Source organism: Pleurodeles waltl, chromosome 4_2, assembly GCF_031143425.1.
Source record: "Pleurodeles waltl isolate 20211129_DDA chromosome 4_2, aPleWal1.hap1.20221129, whole genome shotgun sequence".
Classification (NCBI taxonomy): domain Eukaryota; kingdom Metazoa; phylum Chordata; class Amphibia; order Caudata; family Salamandridae; genus Pleurodeles; species Pleurodeles waltl.
The window spans coordinates 56873495-56896208 of NC_090443.1; the positions used below are offsets into that span (position 1 = coordinate 56873495).

The 22714-nt window shown below is 49.2% G+C and overlaps 1 protein-coding gene across 6 annotated transcripts in view; it reads right to left on the minus strand.

Moving 5' to 3' along the window:
• EIF4B (eukaryotic translation initiation factor 4B) overlaps nucleotides 1–22714 on the minus strand; it is a 520800-nt gene that overhangs the window by 116445 nt on the left and 381641 nt on the right. For all 6 annotated transcript variants that reach the window (XM_069230641.1, XM_069230644.1, XM_069230643.1 and 3 more), the window contains one exon: nucleotides 8481–8524. In XM_069230641.1, the coding sequence (XP_069086742.1) occupies nucleotides 8481–8524 (44 nt within the window). The remainder of the gene's footprint in view (nucleotides 1–8480; nucleotides 8525–22714) is intronic.

The following is a 22714-nucleotide window of genomic DNA, read 5'->3' on the forward strand; positions in this document are numbered from 1 at the left end:
ACAAAAGTACAGGTTAGGGAAAGAACACTGGTGCTGGGGCCTGGTTAGCAGGCCTCAGCACACTTTCAATTGTAAACATAGCATCAGCAAAGGCAAAAAGTCAGGGGGCAACCATGCCAAGGAGGCATTTCCTTACAATGCTCGATGAGATGCTGCATCTCGTCCCAATGGGCTCTATCATATCGTGCTAGGAGCGCCTGAGAGTTGGCGATGCGCCACTGGTTTGCAGCTTGTACTGCAACCCTTTTCCCAGCTGCGTCGAACTTGCGGCTCTCCTTATCTGGAGGTGGTGCCTCGCCTGATGTGTGCGAGTTGGCTCTCTTGCGAGCTGCCCCTACCACGACTGAATCTGGTGGCAGCTGTGCGGTGATAAAAGTAGGGTCCGTGGGCAGTGCTTTATATTTTTTCCCCACCCTTGCAGTTATCGCTCTACTCTTGACAGGTTCTTTGAAGATCTGCTTTGCGTGCCTTAGCATTCCTGGAAGCATAGGCAGGCTTTGGTAGGTGTTATGGGTGGAAGAGAGGGTGTTGAAAAGGAAGTCATCCTCGACAGGTTCTGCGTGTAACGACACATTATGGAACTCTGCTGCCCTAGCTACCACGTGTGCATACGCTGTACTGTCCTCAGGTGGTGAGGGCTTGGTAGGGTACGACTCAGGACTATTGTCTGATACTGGGGCGTCGTAAAGGTCCCAAGCGTCTTGGTCATCTTGGCTCATGGTGGTATGAGCCGGTGAATGTGACGGAGTCTGTGCCGGTGATATATGAGTTACAGGTGGAGGAGAGGATGGCGGGGTTACCTTTTTAACCACTTTTGTTTGTGGTGTGTGTTCCTGTGTTTGGAACTCGAGTCTCCTTTTTCTCCTGATTGGGGGAAGGATGCTGATTTTCCCTGTCCCACTTTGTATGAAAATCCGCTTTTGTGTGTGGTCCACGTCAGTGGTCTGCAACTCTTCCTCAAATCTGTGTTTGCGCATTTGAGAGGACAGTGATTGTTCCTCTGAATACGAGCTGGCAGTCGTTTTGGCACCGAAACTGTGTCTTTGCTTGTTTTCGGCTCCGAGGAGAATTTCCTCTTTTTCGGAGTCAAGCCTTCTCGGCGTCTATCATCCTCGGTGCTGCTGTCTCAGCGTCTAGCAGCTTCGGTTCCGCTGTCTCGGCGTCGATCTTTTTCGGCAGCACTGTCTCGGTCCCGAGATTGCTGCGTGCCTGTGTCTCGACCCGAGTCGGACGATCTCGGCACCGGTTCGGCCTTTTTCGGTGCCGATGGACGGTCACCTACTTTATGGGTTGAGCCATGGCCTGTTGGCAGTGGCGTCCCCTGGGCCTTGTCTGTTTTCTTGTGTGGTGCTTGCTTCGACGTCTTACTCACGGTTTCTTCGACGTCGAATTCTTCCGAGTCCGATTCATGAATGGAGAAGGCTTCCTCCTCTTCTCCTTGTTCCTCGAACCCTCGTTGTCCTGTCGGCGTGGCCGCCATCTGTAATCTTCTGGCTCGCCGGTCACGGAGCATTTTTCGGGACCGAAACGCACGACAGGCCTCAAACGTCTCTTGCCTGTGCTCGGGCGACAGGCACAAGTTACAGACCAAATGTTGGTCTGTATATGGATACTTATTGTGGCATTTAGGACAGAATCGGAACGGGGTCCGTTCCATCAGTGTCGATGTTACACGCGGTCGGGCCGACCAGGCCCCGACGGGGGATCGAAATTACCCCGAAGGGCTACCGGAGCTCTTCACGATTCGGTGTCGATTCTATTCTAACCCGAAACCGAACGAAACAATACCGACGTAGTTTTCCGAAGTTATGACTATCTTTCCGTCCCGAAACCCGGAGCGAAAAGGAACACGTCCGAACCCGATGGCGGAAAAAAAACAATCTAACATGGAGTCGACGCCCATGCGCAATGGAACAAAGGAGGAGGAGTCCCTCGGTCTCGTGACTCGAAAAGACTTCTTCGAAGAAAAACAACTTGTAACACTCCGACCCACCAGACAGCGGACTATGCACAACATGTGTATCTGCAGCTACACATGCCACCGAACATATATTTTCTTAGTTTATTTTAAGAACCACAGGTTCAATTTTTACATGTAATACTTTAAATGAAAGGTATTGCAGGTAGGTACTTTAGGAACTTTGAATAATCAAAATAGCATATACAGTCTTCACATAAATCACCTATAGCTATTTTAAAACTAGACAGTGCAATTTTCACAGTTCCTATGGGGAATAAGAGTTCGTTTTTTGCAGGTAATTAAACCACCTACGGGGTTCAAGTTTGGGTCCAAGGTAGGCCACCGTTGGGGGTTCAGAGCAACCCCAAAGTTACCACACCAGCAGCTCAGGGCCGGTCAGGTGCAGAGGTCAAAGCAGTGCCCAAACAGCATAGGCTTCAATGGAGAAGGGGGTGCCCCGGTTCCAGTCTGCCAGCAGGTAAGTACCCGCGACTTCGGAGGGCAGTCCAGGGGTGTTTTGTTCGCCACCGGGGGGTGGGGAGACGTGGGGGGGGCTGGAAACAAGTCAGCACAAAAAGAACACCATCAACGGCACAGGGGCAGCCGGGTGCAGAGTTGAAACAGGCGTCGGGTTTGCAATAGATTTCAATGGGAGACCCAGGGGTCTCTTCAGCAATGCAGGCAAGGGGGGGGGGGCTCCTCGGGGTAGCCACCACCTGGGCAAGGGACAGGGCCACCTGGGGGGTCGCTCCTGCACTGGAGGTCGGATCCTTCAGGTCCTGGGGGCTGCGGGTGCAGTGTGTTTCGGTGTCGGGTTCTTGGAAGCAGGCAGTCACGGTCAGTGGGAGCCTCGGGATTCCCTCTGCAGGCGTTGCTGGGGGGCTCAGGGGGGTCAACTCTGGCTACTCACAGGGTCGTAGTCGCCGGGGAGTCCTCCCTGTAGTGTTGGTTCTCCGCAGGTCGAGCCGTGGGCATCGGGTGCAGAGTCGAAAGTCTCACGCTTCCGGCGGGAAACTTGTGGTCCTTTAAAAGTTGTTTCTTTGTTGAAAGTTTCAGTCTTTGGGGAACAGGGCCGCTGTCCTCGGGAGTTCTTGGTCCTTTTAGATGCAAGGTAGTCCTCTGAGGCGTCAAAGGTCGCTGGACCCTGGGGAACGCATCGCTGTTGCAGTTTTTCTCGAAGTGGGGAGACAGGCCGGTAGGTCTGGGGCCAAAGCAGTTGGTGTCTCAGTCTTCTCTGCAGGGCTCCAGGTCAGCAGTCCTCCTTAGTCTTCAGCTTGCAGGAATCTAGTTTCCTAGGTTCTGGGGAGCCCCTAAATAATGAATTTAGGGGTGTGTTTAGATCTGGGAGGGCAGTAGCCAATGGCTACTGTCCTTGAGGGTGGCTACACCCTCCTTGTGCCTCCTCCCTGAGGGGAGGGGGCCACATCCCTATTCCTATTGGGGGAAATCCTCCAAAACCAAGATGGAGGATTTCTAAAGGCAGGGGTCACCTCAGCTCAGGACACCTTAGGGGCTGTCCTGACTGGTGGGTGACGACTCCTTGTTTTTCTCATTATCTCCCCTGGACTTGCCGCCAAAAGTGAATAGACTTAGACACTGTAAGGGCATATTGCTCACGCAGCTATGCCCTCACCTGTGGTATAGTGCACCCTGCCTTAGGGCTTTAAGTCCTGCTAGAGGGGTGACTTACCTATGCCACAGGCAGCATTTTGTGTGCATGGCATCCTGAGGGGGATGCCATGTTGACTTTGCCTTTTTCTCCCCACCAACACACACAATCTGCAATGGTAGTGTGCATGTGTTAGTTGAGGGGTCCCTGAGGGTGGCACAACATATGCTGCAGCCCTTAGGGACCTTCCCTGGTCACAGGGCCCTTGGTACCACTGGTACGTTTTACAAGGGACTTATCTGTGTGCCAGGGGTATGCCAATTGTGGAAACAATGGTACATTTTAGGTGAAAGAACACTGGTGCTGGGGCCTGGTTAGCAGGGTCCCAGCACACTTCTTAGTCAAGTCCGTATCAGGCAAAAAAGTGGGGGATAACTGCACCAGGGAGCCATTTCCTTACACCACCTATCAGAAGGGGGCTCTGACGTCACCTTCCTGGCCACTCAGATACTCCCAGAGCTCCCTACCAACCTTGGATTCAAAATGGCAGAACCAGGGACCCTCTGGAGGAGCTCTGGACACCAACCCTGGGGTGGTGATTGACAGGGGAGTGGTCACTGCTTTCCTACAAACAGGTCTGCTGTTCACAGGAGGTCTTGAGTAGTTTTTGAAGGCAGGCAGTCCTCCCGGGGTTTTGGAGTCACAGTTCCCCCAAAGTCAACTTTGGGGCAGGTTTGACAAATGATGAGGCCAGCGGGACTGGTACCAGGTCAGCTTTTTATTTTGTCCTCTACTGCTGCCACAGCTATTCAGTATACTTGGTCTTAGGTCATTAGGATCTGTTTCTCTGGAGCCAGGTGCTCCCTAAACACTGAATTTAGGGGTGTGTAGGGTAGTAGCCAATGGGCTACAGACCCCTGGGGTCACCATGCCCTCTATATGACCACTTCCTGTGGGAACTGGGCATAACCCTGTCCCAGAATTCCTAGGTAGGACATCACAAAGATGGCTACCTCTGAAAAATTGTGTCCACCTCACAGTAGCCCACTTTAGGGGTGGTACTAGCCTAGAGGTGGCATGCCTACCTGACTAGTTAATTGTCCTGCCTAAATGGGCAATGGCTTGCTTTCCTGTAAGGGGAGCCTGAATTGTGTTTCAAAGAGGCAGCAGCCCTTTGAGGCTTGCCACCTTAGGAAGAAAAATCAGCAGGTCATCCTGTGGAAGGGGATGTTACACCCTCTTCCCAGATAGGTTTTTGCTTTGGGTCTCCTGAGAGCAGAAGGCTCTCATCCTAGGGGCCCAAAACCGTGTGGAAGGCTAGCAGAACCTGGTAAGCAAGCACACAAGAGGCTGGTAGGGTGTCAGGGGGCACCTCTAAGGTGCCCTCTGGGTGCATGTATTGGTAAATTCAACACTGGCATCAGTCTGGGTTCACCAAAACTAGATGTTTGATATCAAAGATCCCTATCATCAGTGAAGCCATCACATAGCTGGGGAATGCATATTGACCAGTGTCCAGCACATGCATTTAAAAGGGCTTCCCTGGTCACATACTATATCTGAGAATTGACAGACATAGCAGGGGCATAGCTGTTCATGCAGCTATGTCCTCACATGTAATATAATGCACCCTGCCTTAGGGCTGTAAGGTCTGCTAGAGGGGTGACTTACATATATTGCATGCATGTAGGAAGTTGGCTCTGTATGTGCTATTTCAAAGTAAGGAATAGCATGCACAGAGTCCAAGGGTTCCCCTTAGAGGTAAAATAGTGGTAAAAATAGATAATACTAATGCTCTATTTTGTGGTAGTGTGGTCGAGCAGTAGGCTTATCCAAGGAGTAGTGTTAAGCATTTGTTGTACATACACATAGACAATAAATGAGGTACACACACTCAGAGACAAATCCAGCCAATAGGTTTTTATATAGAAAAATATCTTTTCTTAGTTTATTTTAAGAACCACAGGTTCAAATTCCACATGTAATATCTCATTCGAAAGGTATTGCAGGTAAGTACTTTAGGAACTTCAAATCATCAAAATTGCATGTATACTTTTCAAGTTATTCACAAATAGCTGTTTTAAAAGTGGACACTTAGTGCGATTTTCACAGTTCCTAGGGGAGGTAAGTATTTGTTAGTTTTACCAGGTAAGTAAGACACTTACAGGGTTCAGTTCTTGGTCCAAGGTAGCCCACCGTTGGGGGTTCAGAGCAACCCCAAAGTCACCACACCAGCAGCTCAGGGCCGGTCAGGTGCAGAGTTCAAAGTGGTGCCCAAAACACATAGGCTAGAATGGAGAGAAGGGGGTGCCCCGGTTCCGGTCTGCTTGCAGGTAAGTACCCGCGTCTTCGGAGGGCAGACCAGGGGGGTTTTGTAGGGCACCGGGGGGGACACAAGTCCACACAGAAATTTCACCCTCAGCGGCGCGGGGGCGGCCGGGTGCAGTGTAGAAACAAGCGTCGGGTTCGCAATGTTAGTCTATGAGAGATCTCGGGATCTCTTCAGCGCTGCAGGCAGGCAAGGGGGGGGTTCCTCGGGGAAACCTCCACTTGGGCAAGGGAGAGGGACTCCTGGGGGTCACTTCTCCAGTGAAAGTCCGGTCCTTCAGGTCCTGGGGGCTGCGGGTGCAGGGTCTCTCCCAGGCGTCGGGACTTTAGGTTCAAAGAGTCGCGGTCAGGGGAAGCCTCGGGATTCCCTCTGCAGGCGGCGCTGTGGGGGCTCGGGGGGGACAGGTTTTGGTACTCACAGTATCAGAGTAGTCCTGGGGTCCCTCCTGAGGTGTCGGGTCTCCACCAGCCGAGTCGGGGTCGCCGGGTGCAGTGTTGCAAGTCTCACGCTTCTTGCGGGGAGCTTGCAGGGTTCTTTAAAGCTGCTGGAAACAAAGTTGCAGTTTTTCTTGGAGCAGGTCCGCTGTCCTCGGGAGTTTCTTGTCTTTTCGAAGCAGGGGCAGTCCTCAGAGGATGTCGAGGTCGCTGGTCCCTTCGGAAGGCGTCGCTGGAGCAGGATCTTTGGAAGGCAGGAGACAGGCCGGTGAGTTTCTGGAGCCAAGGCAGTTGTCGTCTTCTGGTCTTCCGCTGCAGGGGTTTTCAGCTGGGCAGTCCTTCTTCTTGTTGCAGGAATCTAATTTTCTAGGGTTCAGGGTAGCCCTTAAATACTAAATTTAAGGGCGTGTTTAGGTCTGGGGGGGTTAGTAGCCAATGGCTACTAGCCCTGAGGGTGGGTACACCCTCTTTGTGCCTCCTCCCAAGGGGAGGGGGTCACAATCCTAACCCTATTGGGGGAATCCTCCATCTGCAAGATGGAGGATTTCTAAAAGTTAGAGTCACCTCAGCTCAGGACACCTTAGGGGCTGTCCTGACTGGCCAGTGACTCCTCCTTGTTTTTCTCATTATTTTCTCCGGCCTTGCCGCCAAAAGTGGGGCCTGGCCGGAGGGGGCGGGCAACTCCACTAGCTGGAGTGTCCTGCTGGGTTGGCACAAAGGAGGTGAGCCTTTGAGGCTCACCGCCAGGTGTGACAATTCCTGCCTGGGAGAGGTGTTAGCATCTCCACCCAGTGCAGGCTTTGTTACTGGCCTCAGAGTGACAAAGGCACTCTCCCCATGGGGCCAGCAACATGTCTCGGTTTGTGGCAGGCTGCTAAAACTAGTCAGCCTACACAGATAGTCGGTTAAGTTTCAGGGGGCACCTCTAAGGTGCCCTCTGGGGTGTATTTTACAATAAAATGTACACTGGCATCAGTGTGCATTTATTGTGCTGAGAAGTTTGATACCAAACTTCCCAGTTTTCAGTGTAGCCATTATGGTGCTGTGGAGTTCGTGTTTGACAGACTCCCAGACCATATACTCTTATGGCTACCCTGCACTTACAATGTCTAAGGTTTTGTTTAGACACTGTAGGGGTACCATGCTCATGCACTGGTACCCTCACCTATGGTATAGTGCACCCTGCCTTAGGGCTGTAAGGCCTGCTAGAGGGGTGTCTTACCTATACTGCCTAGGCAGTGAGAGGCTGGCATGGCACCCTGAGGGGAGTGCCATGTCGACTTACTCATTTTGTTCTCACTAGCACACACAGGCTTGTAAGCAGTGTGTCTGTGCTGAGTGAGGGGTCTCTAGGGTGGCATAAGACATGCTGCAGCCCTTAGAGACCTTTCTTGGCATCAGGGCCCTTGGTACTAGAAGTACCAGTTACAAGGGACTTATCTGAATGCCAGGGTGTGCCAATTGTGGATACAATGGTACATTTTAGGTGAAGGAACACTGGTGCTGGGGCCTGGTTAGCAGGGTCCCAGCACACTTCTCAGTCAAGTCAGCATCAGTATCAGGCAAAAAGTGGGGGGTAACTGCAACAGGGAGCCATTTCTTTACAATGCAGCATTAGGGGATATGGCACACAGGTTGTGTGCCATGTCATGTTTTCACTTTTGTCTGCACCAAGACACAGCCCGCAATGACAGCTTGTCATGTGCTTGGTGAGTGGTCCCTTAGGGTGGCACAATTCGTGCTGCTGTTCTTAGGGACCCTCTTTAGCACCTCAGGCCCTAGGCACAAGGGGTACCGTTTACTAGGGACTTAAAGGGAGCTAAAGGATTTGGCAATTGGGGAAACAACTGTACAGTTTAGGGAAAGAGATCTGGCACTGGGGGCCTGGTAAGCAGGAACCCAGGGGGGGCATGGGAGGTGGGAGGGTGATGGCCTTGTCAAAAATGCATTTTCCTTGAGTTTCATTAAAATTGTGGTTTGAAAAAATGTGAAAAGGACCACATTTGGATTGTAAATGGAAGTGCATGTGCCAAAGCAACCAGAGCACGACCTCCCACTAATGCTTTCCTTAATCTGGCTAAAAAGTTACGTTTGTCAGCAAGCTCCCAACACACGACTATCTCTATCACTCCAAATCATAACTCTTACCTCTTTTTGGGCTTGATTTGGGCAGGCCTGGTTCAGTAACACCACTGTCAAAGAAAGGAGAAACCAAGAGTTAACATGTAAACCCAAGGATCAAGAAAGACATTTACAACAGGTTTACAGATAACCAGTTTTTCAGACTAACATACATAGTATGATTAAAATAATGATATCTCCATTACAGTTTTTTTCAGTTTGAGTAGCCTTTTTGTGCTTACTTCTCTATCACAATTACAGTTCTCCATGGGCATTTAGAAAGGATTAAAATACTTGTGCTATTCCTAGTCATCTGGCCTGACAGGGTATTATTGAAGCCAATGAATGTGTGAAAAATCCAATTCTGTTGAAGATGAATAGGGATTAGGATGCAACATATGACCCAAGAAGGATAGCTAGATATTAAGTAATAGAACCATGCAAGCAATTGTTACTGCCCTTCGATGAGTGCCGTGACAACAGCCCTAAAGCATGTTAAAGCTGCACCATCTGGTATCTAGAAGGCTTCTGTAACTCCATGAATTTGTCTGGACAGAACTCTATAATCATGCAAGTGTACTAGAAGTGTTCAATGTTCTTCCTTTTCACATATGTGTTCAACAAATAGAGACACCCAAAGTACCCCTCTTTTCTGAGTGAAGGTGGCCACTTTTCCCCTCAACCTTGGCTATGTAGTGAATCCTGGTGGTATTTACACAAATCTGTATGCACAGTTGTAAGGTAATGCCTCCTTGGCATGGTTACCCCTTGACTTTTTGCCTTTGCTGATGCCAAGTTCTGATTTGAAAGTGTGCTGAGGCCTGCTAATCTGGCCCCAGCACCAGTGTTCTTTCCCTAAAACTGTACCTTTGTTTGCACAATTGGCACACCCTTTCATCCAGTTACGTCCTGTAGGAAGTTGGCTCTGTATGCACTATTTCAAAGTAAGGAATAGTATGCACAGAGTCCAAGGGTTCCCCTTAGAGGTAAGATAGTGGCAAAAAGAGATAATACTAATGCTCTATTTTGTGGTAGTGTGGTCGAGCAGTAGGCTTATCAAAGGAGTAGTGTTAAGCATTTGGTGTACATACACACAGGCAATAAATGAGGAACACACACACAGAGACAAATCCAGCCAATAGGTTTTGTTATAGAAAAATATATTTTCTTAGTTTATTTTAAGAACCACAGGTTCAAATTCTACATGTAATATCTCATTTGAAAGGTATTGCAGGTAAGTACTTTAGGAACTTTGAATAATCACAATAGCATATATACTTTTTACATAAAACACATATAGCTATTTTAAAAGTGGACACAGTGCAATTTTCACAGTTCCTAGGGGAGGTAAGTTAATGTTAGCTCTTGCAGGTAAGTAAACCACCTACGGGGTTCAAATTGGGGTCCAAGGTAGCGCACCGTTGGGGGTTCAGAGCAACCCCAAAGTTACCACACCAGCAGCTCAGGGCCGGTCAGGTGCAGAGTTCAAAGTGGTGCCCAAAACGCATAGGCTTCAATGGAGAAGGGGGTGCCCCGGTTCCAGTCTGCCAGCAGGTAAGTACCCGCGTCTTCGGAGGGCAGACCAGGGGGGTTTTGTAGGGCACCGGGGGGGACAAGTCCACACAGAAAGTACACCCTCAGCAGCGCGGGGGCGGCCGGGTGCAGTGTGCGAACAAGCGTCAGGTTTGTAATAGGAATCAATGGGAGACCAAGGGGTCTCTTCAGCGGTGCAGACAGGCAAGGGCGGGACTCCTCGGGGTAGCCACCACCTGGGCAAGGGAGAGGGCCTCCTGGGGGTCACTCCTGCACTGGAGTTCCGATCCTTCAGGTCCTGGGGGCTGCGGGTGCAGGGTCTTTTCCAGGCGTTGGGATTGGAGAGTCAGGCAGTCGCGGTCAGGGGGAGCCTCGGGATTCCTTCTGCAGGCGTCGCTGGGGGGCTCAGGGGGTATACCCAGTGTACATTTGTTCCTGACATTAGTCGCTGCAGATTCACATGCTGTGCATAGGCCGCCGTCTGGTGTTGGGTCGGAGTGTTACAAGTTGTTTTTCTTCGAAGAAGTCTTTGAGTCACGAGACCGAGGGACTCCTCCTACTTTGGTTCCATTGCGCATGGGCGTCGACTCCATGTTAGATTGTTTTCCCCGCAGAGGGTGAGGTAGGAGTTGTGTATGTTAGTAATAGTGCCCATGCAATGGAATGAATAAGTATGTACAAAATGAAGGTTAAAGTAATATATTTACAAATGTACAAATGTTGAAGATTACTTCCAAACGGCTACAGGCTCCCGGGGAGGCGAGTGGGCGCATGTGAATCTGCAGCGACTAATGCCACGAACAGATGTACACTGGGTAAGTGACATTTTCCCTTCGGTGGCATGTGTAGCTGCAGATACGCATGCTGTGCATAGACTAGTAAGCAGTTATCTCCCCAAAAGCGGTGGTTCAGCCTGTAGGAGTGGAAGTAGTTTGAAATAAAGTTCTTAGTACAGCTTGACCTACTGTGGCTTGTTGTGCAGAAAGCACGTCTACACAGTAGTGCTTAGTAAATGTGTGAGGCGTAGACCATGTTGCTGCCTTACATATTTCGTTCATTGGAATATTTCCTAGAAAGGCCATGGTAGCACCTTTCTTTCTGGTTGAGTGTACCTTTGGTGTAATAGGCAGCTGTCTTTGCTTTAAGATAGCAGGTTTGGATGCACCTAACTATCCATCTAGCTATACCTTGTTTTGATATTGGATTTCCTGTATGAGGTTTTTGAAATGCAATAAATAGTTGTTTTGTTTTCCTAATTAGTTTTGTTCTGTCAATGTAGTACATTAGTGCTCTTTTAATGTCTAATGTATGTAGTGCTCTTTCAGCTATTGAGTCTGGCTGTGGAAAGAACACTGGCAATTCTACTGTTTGATTTAAGTGGAACGGTGAGATGACCTTTGGTAAGAATTTTGGGTTGGTTCTTAGAACTACCTTATTTTTGTGTATTTGAATAAATGGTTCTTGTATAGTAAATGCCTGAATTTCACTTACTCTTCTTAGAGATGTAATGGCAATGAGAAATGCAACTTTCCACGTTAGATATTGCATTTCGCAAGAGTGCATGGGTTCGAAAGGCGGACCCATGAGTCTTGTTAAGACAATATTGAGGTTCCATGAAGGAACAAGCGGTGTCCTTGGTGGTATAATTCTTTTTAGGCCTTCCATAAATGCTTTAATGACAGGTATTCTAAATAGGGAAGTTGAATGAGTAATTTGCAGGTATGCAGATATTGCTGCAAGATGTATCTTTATGGAAGAGAAAGCTAGATTTGACTTTTGCAAATGTAGTAAATACCCTACAACATCTTTTGGAGATGCATGCAATGGGTGAACTTGATTATTATGGCACTAGCAAACAAACCTTTTCCATTTACTTGCATAGCAGTGTCTAGTGGATGGCCTTCTAGCTTGTCTTATGACCTCCATACATTCGTGTGTGAGGTTTAAGTGTCCAAATTCTAGGATTTCAGGAGCCAAATTGCTAGATTCAGCGATGCTGGGTTTGGATGCCTGATTTGTTGCTTGTGTTGTGTTAACAGATCTGGCCTGTTGGGTAGTTTGACATGAGGTACTACTGACAGGTCTAGTAGTGTTGTATACCAAGGTTGTCTTGCCCATGTTGGTGCTATTAGAATGAGTTTGAGTTTGTTTTGACTCAATCTGTTTACTAGATATGGAAGGAGAGGGAGAGGGGGGAAAAGCGTATGCAAATATCCCTGACCAATTCATCCATAGAGCATTGCCTTGAGATTGCTGGTGTGGGTACCTGGATGCGAAGTTTTGGCATTTTGCGTTTTCTTTTGTTGCAAATAGATCTATTTGAGGTGTTCCCCACATTTGGAAGTAAGTGTTCAGGATTTGGGGGTGAATTTCCCATTTGTGGACCTGTTGGTGATCCCGAGAGAGATTGTCTGCTAGCTGGTTCTGGATCCCTGGAATAAACTGTGCTATTAGGCGAATGTGGTTGTGAATTGCCCAATGCCATATTTTTTGTGTGAGGAGACACAACTGTGTTGAGTGTGTTCCCCCCTGTTTGTTTAAATAATACATTGTCGTCATGTTGTCTGTTTTGACAAGAATGTATTTGTGGGTTATCATTGGTTGGAATGCTTTCAACGCTAGAAATACTGCTAACAATTCTAGGTGATTTATATGAAACTTTCTTTGATGTACGTCCCATTGTCCTTGGATGCTGTGTTGATTGAGGTGTGCTCCCCACCCTGTCATGGAAGCATCTGTTGTTATCACGTATTGTGGCACTGGGTCTTGGAAAGGCCGCCCTTTGTTTAAATTTGTACTGTTCCACCATAGAAGCGAGATGTATGTTTGGCGGTCTATCAACACCAGATCTAGAAGGTGACCCTGTGCATGTGACCGTTGTGATGCTAGGCACTGTTGTAAGGGCCGCATGTGCAATCTTGCGTTTGGGACAATGGCTATGCATGAGGACATCATGCCTAGGAGTTTTAAGACCATCTTTGCGTGTATCTTTTGTGTTGGATACATAGCTTGTATCACCTTGTGAACATTTTGAACCCTTTGTGGAATTGGAGTGGCTATCCCTTTTGTTGTGTTGATTGTCGCTCCCAAGTATTGCTGTGTTTGACACGGCAAAAGGTGTGACTTTGCATAGTTGATGGAGAAACCCAGTTTGTAAAGGGTTTGTATAACAATCTGTGTGGTGTAAACACTTTGTTAGCGAGTCGGTTTTGATTAACCAATCGTCTAGGTACGGGAACACATGTATTTGCTGCCTCCTGATATGTGCAGCTACTACTGCTAGACATTTTGTAAAGACTCTTGGTGCTGTCGTTATGCCGAATGGCAACACTTTGAATTGGTAATGTATTCCTTCGAATACGAACCTTGGGTATTTCCTGTGCGAGGGATGTATCGGTATATGGAAATACGCGTCTTTTAGATCTAACGTTGTCATGTAGTCTTGCTGTTTCAGTAGTGGTATTACATCTTGTAAGGTGACCATGTGAAAGTGGTCTGATTTGATGTAGGTGTTTAGTGTTCTGAGATCCAATATTGGTCTCAGACTTTTGTCCTTTTTCGGTATTAGAAAGTACAGTGAGTAAACTCCTGTGTTCTTTTGTGTGTTTGGTACTAATTCTATTGCATCTTTTTGCAGTAATGCTTGAACTTCTAGTCCTAGAAGGTCTATATGCTGTTTGGACATCTTGTGTGATTTCGGTGGGACGTTTGGAGGGAGTTGGAGAATTTCTATGCAATAACCATGTTGGATAATTGCTAAGACCCAAGTGTCTGTTGTTATCTCCTCCCAAGAATTGTAGAACTGGCTTAGTCTTCCCCCCACTGGTGTTGTGAGAAGGGGTTGAGTGACTTGTGAGTCACTGCTTGTTTTGGGCCCTTGAAATTTTCCCCGGTTTCGTGGGAATTGGCCCCCTCTGTATTGGCCCCGAAAGCCTCCCCTTTGATACTGTCCCTGGTAGGTAGACGGTTTTGTTTGTGAGGTGGTGGCTTGTGTGGCTTGACCTCGAAACCCTCCTCTGAAAGTAGTTTTGCGAAATGTGCCAAATGTGCCTCTGCCCTGCGGGGAATAGAGTGCACCCATGGCTTTAGCTGTGTCAGTGTCTTTCTTTAATTTTTCAATTGCAGTGTCCACTTCTGGTCCAAACAATTGTTGTTCATTTAACGGCATATTGAGCACTGCCTGTTGTATCTCAGGTTTGAAGCCGGATGTGCACAGCCATGCGTGCCTCCTTATCGTTACAGCAGTAGTTATAGTTCTTGCAGCTGTATCTGCTGCATCCATAGAAGAACGGATTTGGTTGTTGGATATGTTTTGTCCCTCTTCAACCACTTGTTTTGCCCGTTGTTGGAATTCTTTGTAGAGGTGCTCGATGAGATGCTGCATCTCGTCCCAATGGGCTCTGTCATATCGCGCTAGGAGTGCCTGCGAGTTGGCGATGCGCCACTGATTTGCAGCTTGTACTGCAACCCTTTTCCCGGCTGCATCAAACTTTCGTCTCTCCTTGTCAGGAGGAGGTGCGTCGCCTGATGTGTGCGAGTTGGCTCTTTTACGAGCTGCTCCTACGACAACTGAATCTGGTGTCAGTTGTGATGTAATGAAAGCAGGGTCTGTGGGTGGTGCCTTGTATTTCTTCGCCACCCTTGGGGTTATTGCTCTGCTTTTAACTGGCTCCTTAAAGATTTGTTTAGCGTGCCTTAGCATTCCCGGGAGCATAGGAAGGCTTTGATAATTGCTATGGGTGGAGGACAGGGTGTTAAAAAGGAAGTCATCCTCGATAGGCTCTGAATGTAGCGATACGTTATGAAACTCTGCCGCCCTAGCTACCACCTGAGCATACGCTGTACTGTCCTCAGGTGGTGAGGGCTTAGTGGGGTACGACTCAGGGCTATTGTCCGATACTGGGGCGTCATAAAGATCCCATGCGTCCTGGTCATCTTGGCTCATGGTGGTATGAGCTGGCGAGTGTGACGGAGATTGTGCCGGTGATATATGAGTTGCCGGTGGTGGAGAGGGTGGTGGAGTTACCTTCTTCACCACTTTTGCTTGTGGTGTTTTTTCTTGTTGTTGGAAATCTAGTTTCCTTTTTCTTCTGATTGGGGGAAGGGTGCTGATCTTCCCTGTACCACTTTGTATAAAGATCCGCTTTTGCGTGTGATCTATAGCTGTTGTTTGTAATTCCTCCTCAAATCTGTGTTTTTGAAGTTGGGAGGACAGTGAGTGTTCCTCTGAGTAGGAACTGGCTTTTGGTTCGGTTGCTGGGCGTTTTGGCACCAAAACCGTGTCTTTTGTTGTTTTCGGCTCCGAAGAGATTTTCCTCTTTTTCGGTGTCGAACCTTCTTGGCGTCGACCATCTTCGGTGCCGCTATCTCTGTGCCGAGCAGCTTCATTGCCGCTGCCTCGGTGTCAACCCTTTTCTGCGGAAGTATCTCGGTCCCGAGATTGCTGCGTGGCTGTGTCTCGACCTGAGTCGGACGATCTCGGCACCAGCTCGCCTTTTTTCGGTGCCGATGGAACGGTCACCTACTTTATGGGTTGAGCCATGGCCTGTCGGCAGTGGTCGTCCCCTGGGCCTTGTCTGTTTTTCTGTGTGATGCTTGTTTCGACGTCTTACTCACGGTTTCTTCGACGTCGAATTCTTCGGAATCTGATTCGTGGATGGAGAATGTTTCTTCTTCTCCCTCTTCCTCGAACCGTTGTTGTCCTGTCGGCGTGGACGCCATCTGCAACCTTCTGGCTCTTCGGTCTCGGAGTGTTTTTCTCGACCGAAACGCTCGACAGGTGTAAAGAAATGGCTCCCTGTTGCAGTTACCCCCCACTTTTTGCCTGATACTGATGCGGACTTGACTGAGAAGTGTGCTGGGACCCTGCTAACCAGGCCCCAGCACCAGTGTTCTTTCACCTAAAATGTACCATTGATTCCACAATTGGCACACCCTGGCACCCAGAAAAGTCCCTTGTAACTGGTACCTCTGGTACCAAGGGCCCTGATACCAGGGAAGGTCTCTAAGGGATGCAGCATGTATTATGCCACCCTAGAGACCCCTCACCCAGCACAGACACACTGCTTACCAGCTTGTGTGTGCTAGTGAGAACAAAATGAGTAAGTCGACATGGCACTCCCCTCAGGGTGCCATGCCAGCCTCTCACTGCCTATGCAGTATAGGTAAGACACCCCTCTAGCAGGCCTTACAGCCCTAAGGCAGGGTGCACTATACCATAGGTGAGGGTACCAGTGCATGAGCACTGTGCCCCTACAGTGTCTAAGCAAAACCTTAGACATTGTAAGTGCAGGGTAGCCATAAGAGTATATGGTCTGGGAGTCTGTTTTGCACGAACTCCACAGCATCATAATGGCTACACTGAAAACTGAGAAGTTTGGTATCAAACTTCTCAGCACAATAAATGCACACTGATGCCAGTGTACATTTTATTGCAAAATACACCCCAGAGGGCACCTTAGAGGTGCCCCCTGAAACTTAACCGACTGTCTGTGTAGGCTGACTAGTTCCAGCAGCCTGCCACACTAGAGACATGTTGCTGGCCCCATGGGGAGAGTGCCTTTGTCAATCTGAGGCCAGTAACAAAGCCTGCACTGGGTGGAGATGCTAACACCTCCCCCAGGCAGGAGCTGTAACACCTGGCGGTGAGCCTCAAAGGCTCACCCCTTTGTCACAGCACCGCAGGACACTCCAGCTAGTGGAGTTGCCCGCCCCCTCCGGCCCCGGCCCCCACTTTTGGCGGCAAGGCCGGAGAAAATAATGAGAATAACAAGGAGGAGTCACTGGCCAGTCAGGACAGCCCCTAAGGTGTCCTGAGCTGAGGTGACTAACTTTTAGAAATCCTCCATCTTGCAGATGGAGGATTCCCCCAATAGGGTTAGGATTGTGACGCCCTCCCCTTGGGAGGAGGCACAAAGAGGGTGTACCCACCCTCAGGGCTAGTAGCCATTGGCTACTAACACCCCAGACCTAAACACGCCCTTAAATTTAGTATTTAAGGGCTCCCCTGAACCTAAGAACTTAGATTCCTGCAACAACAAGAAGAAGGACTGCCTAGCTGAAAACCCCTGCAGAGGAAGACCAGAAGACACCAACTGCCTTGGCTCCAGAAACTCACCGGCCTGTCTCCTGCCTTCCAAAGAACTCTGCTCCAGCGACGCCTTCCAAAGGGACCAGCGACCTCTGAATCCTCTGAGGACTGCCCTGCTTCGACGACGACAAGAAACTCCCGAGGACAGCGGACCTGCTCCAAAAAGACTGCAACTTTATCCAAAGGAGCAGCTTTAAAGAACCCTGCAATCTCCCCGCAAGAAGCGTGAGACTTGCAACACTGCACCCGGCGACCCCGACTCGGCTGGTGGAGAACAAACACCTCAGGGAGGACCCCCGGACTACTCTACGACTGTGAGTACCAAAACCTGTCCCCCCTGAGCCCCCACAGCGCCGCCGGCAGAAGGAATCCCGAGGCTTCCCCTGACCGCGACTCTCTGAAACCTAAGTCCCGACGCCTGGAAAAGACCCTGCATCCGCAGCCCCCAGGACCTGAAGGACCGGACTTTCACTGCAGACGTGACCCCCAGGAGTCCCTCTCCCTTGCCCAAGTGGAGGTTTCCCCGAGGAAGCCCCCCCTTGCCTGCCTGCAGCGCTGAAGAGATCCCTTGATCTCTCATTGACTTCCATTGCGAACCCGACGCTTGTTCTAACACTGCACCCGGCCGCCCCCGCGCCGCTGAGGGTGAAATTTCTGTGTGGGCTTGTGTCCCCCCCGGTGCCCTACAAAACCCCCCTGGTCTGCCCTCCGAAGACGCGGGTACTTACCTGCTGGCAGACTGGAACCGGGGCACCCCCTTCTCTCCATTGAAGCCTATGCGTTTTGGGCACCACTTTGAACTCTGCACCTGACCGGCCCTGAGCTGCTGGTGTGGTAACTTTGGGGTTGCTCTGAACCCCCAACGGTGGGCTACCTTGGACCAAGAACTGAACCCTGTAAGTGTCTTACTTACCTGGTAAAACAAACAAAAACTTACCTCCCCCAGGAACTGTGAAAATTGCACTAAGTGTCCACTTTTAAAATAGCTATTTGTGAATAACTTGAAGTATACATGCAATTGAAATGATTCAAAGTTCCTAATGTACTTACCTGCAATACCTTTCAAACAAGATATTACATGTTAAATTTGAACCTGTGGTTCTTAAAAAAAACTAAGAAAATATATTTTTCTATAACAAAACCTATTGGCTGGATTTGTCTCTGAGTGTGTGTACCTCATTGTAAGGAAATGCCTCCTTGGCATGGTTGCCCCCTGACTTTTTGCCTTTGCTGATGCTATGTTTACAATTGAAAGTGTGCTGAGGCCTGCTAACCAGGCCCCAGCACCAGTGTTCTTTCCCTAACCTGTACTTTTGTATCCACAATTGGCAGACCCTGGCATCCAGATAAGTCCCTTGTAACTGGTACTTCTAGTACCAAGGGCCCTGATGCCAAGGAAGGTCTCTAAGGGCTGCAGCATGTCTTATGCCACCCTGGAGACCTCTCACTCAGCACAGACACACTGCTTACCAGCTTGTGTGTGCTAGTGAGGACAAAACGAGTAAGTCGACATGGCACTCCCCTCAGGGTGCCATGCCAGCCTCTCACTGCCTATGCAGTATAGGTAAGACACCCCTCTAGCAGGCCTTACAGCCCTAAGGCAGGGTGCACTATACCATAGGTGAGGGTACCAGTGCATGAGCATGGTACCCCTACAGTGTCTAAACAAAACCTTAGACATTGTAAGTGCAGGGTAGCCATAAGAGTATATGGTCTGGGAGTCTGTCAAACACGAACTCCACAGCACCATAATGGCTACACTGAAAACTGGGAAGTTTGGTATCAAACTTCTCAGCACAATAAATGCACACTGATGCCAGTGTACATTTTATTGTAAAATACACCCCAGAGGGCACCTTAGAGGCGCCCCCTGAAACTTAACCGACTATCTGTGTAGGCTGACTAGTTTTAGCAGCCTGCCACAAACCGAGACATGTTGCTGGCCCCATGGGGAGAGTGCCTTTGTCACTCTGAGGCCAGTAACAAAGCCTGCACTGGGTGGAGATGCTAACACCTCTCCCAGGCAGGAATTGTCACACCTGGCGGTGAGCCTCAAAGGCTCACCTCCTTTGTGCCAACCCAGCAGGACACTCCAGCTAGTGGAGTTGCCCGCCCCCTCCGGCCAGGCCCCACTTTTGGCGGCAAGGCCGGAGAAAATAATGAGAATAACAAGGAGGAGTCACTGGCCAGTCAGGACAGCCCCTAAGGTGTCCTGAGCTGAGGTGACTCTCTTTTAGAAATCCTCCATCTTGCAGATGGAGGATTCCCCCAATAGGGTTAGGATTGTGACCCCCTCCCCTTGGGAGGAGGCACAAAGAGGGTGTACCCACCCTCAGGGCTAGTAGCCATTGGCTACTAACCCCCCAGACCTAAACACGCCCTTAAATTTAGTATTTAAGGGCTACCCTGAACCCTAGAAAATTAGATTCCTGCAACAAGAAGAAGGACTGCCCAGCTGAAAACCCCTGCAGCGGAAGACCAGAAGACGACAACTGCCTTGGCTCCAGAAACTCACCGGCCTGTCTCCTGCCTTCCAAAGATCCTGCTCCAGCGACGCCTTCCGAAGGGACCAGCGACCTCGACATCCTCTGAGGACTGCCCCTGCTTCGAAAAGACAAGAAACTCCCGAGGACAGCGGACCTGCTCCAAGAAAAGCTGCAACTTTGTTTCCAGCAACTTTAAAGATCCCTGCAAGCTCCCCGCAAGAAGCGTGAGACTTGCAACACTGCACCCGGCGACCCCGACTCGGCTGGTGGCGATCCAACACCTCAGGAGGGACCCCAGGACTACTCTAAGACTGTGAGTACAAAAACCTGTCCCCCCTGAGCCCCCACAGCGCCGCCTGCAGAGGGAATCCCGAGGCTTCCCCTGACCGCGACTCTTTGAACCTAAAGTCCCGACGCCTGGGAGAGACCCTGCACCCGCAGCCCCCAGGACCTGAAGGACCGGACTTTCACTGGAGAAGTGACCCCCAGGAGTCCCTCTCCCTTGCCCAAGTGGAGGTTTCCCCGAGGAATTCCCCCCTTGCCTGCCTGCAGCGCTGAAGAGATCCCGAGATCTCTCATAGACTAACATTGCGAACCCGACGCCTGTTCCTACACTGCACCCGGCCGCCCCCGCGCCGCTGAGGGTGAAATTTCTGTGTGGACTTGTGTCCCCCCCGGTGCCCTACAAAACCCCCCTGGTCTGCCCTCCGAAGACGCGGGTACTTACCTGCAAGCAGACCGGAACCGGGGCACCCCCTTCTCTCCATTCTAGCCTATGTGTTTTGGGCACCACTTTGAACTCTGCACCTGACCGGCCCTGAGCTGCTGGTGTGGTGACTTTGGGGTTGCTCTGAACCCCCAACGGTGGGCTACCTTGGACCAAGAACTGAACCCTGTAAGTGTCTTACTTACCTGGTAAAACTAACAAATACTTACCTCCCCTAGGAACTGTGAAAATTGCACTAAGTGTCCACTTTTAAAACAGCTATTTGTGAATAACTTGAAAAGTATACATGCAATTTTGATGATTTGAAGTTCCTAAAGTACTTACCTGCAATACCTTTCGAATGAGCTATTACATGTAGAATTTGAACCTGTGGTTCTTAAAATAAACTAAGAAAAGATATTTTTCTATATAAAAACCTATTGGCTGGATTTGTCTCTGAGTGTGTGTACCTCATTTATTGTCTATGTGTATGTACAACAAATGCTTAACACTACTCCTTGGATAAGCCTACTGCTCGACCACACTACCACAAAATAGAGCATTAGTATTATCTATTTTTACCACTATTTTACCTCTAAGGGGAACCCTTGGACTCTGTGCATGCTATTCCTTACTTTGAAATAGCACATACAGAGCCAACTTCCTACATTGGTGGATCAGCGGTGGGGTACAAGACTTTGCATTTGCTGGACTACTCAGCCAATACCTGATCACACGACAAATTCCAAAAATTGTCATTAGAAATAGATTTTTGCAATTTGAAAAGTTTTCTAAATTCTTAAAAGTCCTGCTAGGGCCTTGTGTTAGTCCCTGTTAGCATTTTCTTTTAGAGTTTAAAAGTTTGGTAAAAGTTTGAATTGGATTCTAGAACTAGTTTTAGTTTCTTAAAAAGTATTCCAACTTTTAGAAGCATAATGTCTAATACAGATGTGAATGTGGTGGAACTCGACACCACACCTTACCTCCATCTACAGATGAGAGAGCTAAGGTCACTCTGTAAACTAAAGAAAATAGCAATGGGCTCCAGACCTTCCAAACTACAGCTCCAGGAGCTGTTGGCAGAGTTTGAAAGAGCCAACCCCTCTGAGGATGGCAACACAGAGGATGATGATAGTGACTTGGAGGGTGATTCCCCCCCACCAGTCCTATCTAGGGAGAACAGGGCTTCTCAAGCCCTGACTCCACAAATAATAGTCAGAGAGGCTGGTTCCCTCACAGGAGGGACCAACAACTCTGAAATCACTGAGGATAACTCCAGTGAAGAGGACATCCAGTTAGCCAGGATGGCCAAAAGATTGTCTTTGGAAAGACAGATCCTAGCCATAGAAAGGGAAAGACAAGAGATGGGCCTAGGACCCATCAATGGTGGCAGCAACATAAATAGGGTCAGAGATTCTCCTGACATGTTGAAAATCCCCAAAGGGATTGTAACTAAATATGAAGATGGTGATGACATCACCAAATGGTTCACAGCTTTTGAGAGGGCTTGTGAAACCAGAAAAGTGAACAAATCTCACTGGGGTGCTCTCCTTTGGGAAATGTTCACAGGAAAGTGTAGGGATAGACTCCTCACACTCTCTAAAAAAGATGCAGAATCTTATGACCTCATGAAGGGTACCCTGATTGAGGGCTTTGGATTCTCCACTGAGGAGTATAGAATTAGATTCAGGGGGGCTCAAAAATCCTCGAGCCAGACCTCGGTTGATTATGTTGACTTCTCAGGGAAAACACTGGATGGTTGGGTAACTGGAAATGAAGTGTATGACTATGTTGGGCTTTATAATTTGTTTATGAAAGAACACATTTTAAGTAACTGCTTCAATGAAAAGTTGCATCAGTATCTGGTAGACCTAGGTCCAATTTCTCCCCAAGAATTGGGAAAGAAGGCAGACCACTGGGTCAAGACTAGGGTAACCAAAACTTCCACTGGGGGTGACCAAAAGAAAGGGGTTACAAAGCCTCCCCAGGAGAAAGTGGGTGACACTAGAAACAAAGAAAAAGAGTCCCCTGTAGGCCCCCAAAAACCAGACCAGGTGGGTGGGCCCAGAGACACAACCCAAAACAAAGGTGGGTACCAGGGTAAGAGCTGGGATGCCACTAAGGCATGGTGCCATAACTGTAAACAGACAGGGCACCACACCAAGGACACTTCTTGTCCCCAAAACAAACCCCCTAGCAAAAGTCCAGGGGTGACCAGTGTAGCCATTGGGGATGACTCCTCAGATGAGGAGGTCTTCATAGCCTTCAACTGGAAAAAGGGCCCAACAGGTGAGTTGGAGATTCCAGAGGGAAGTAGACACTTCCACCACCTACTGGTGAATGGAATCCCAGCCACTGCCCTGAGAGACACTTGTGCCAGTCACACTATTGTGCATGACAGGCTGGTGTTCTCAAACCAGTACATCCCAGGTGAGATGGCCAGAGT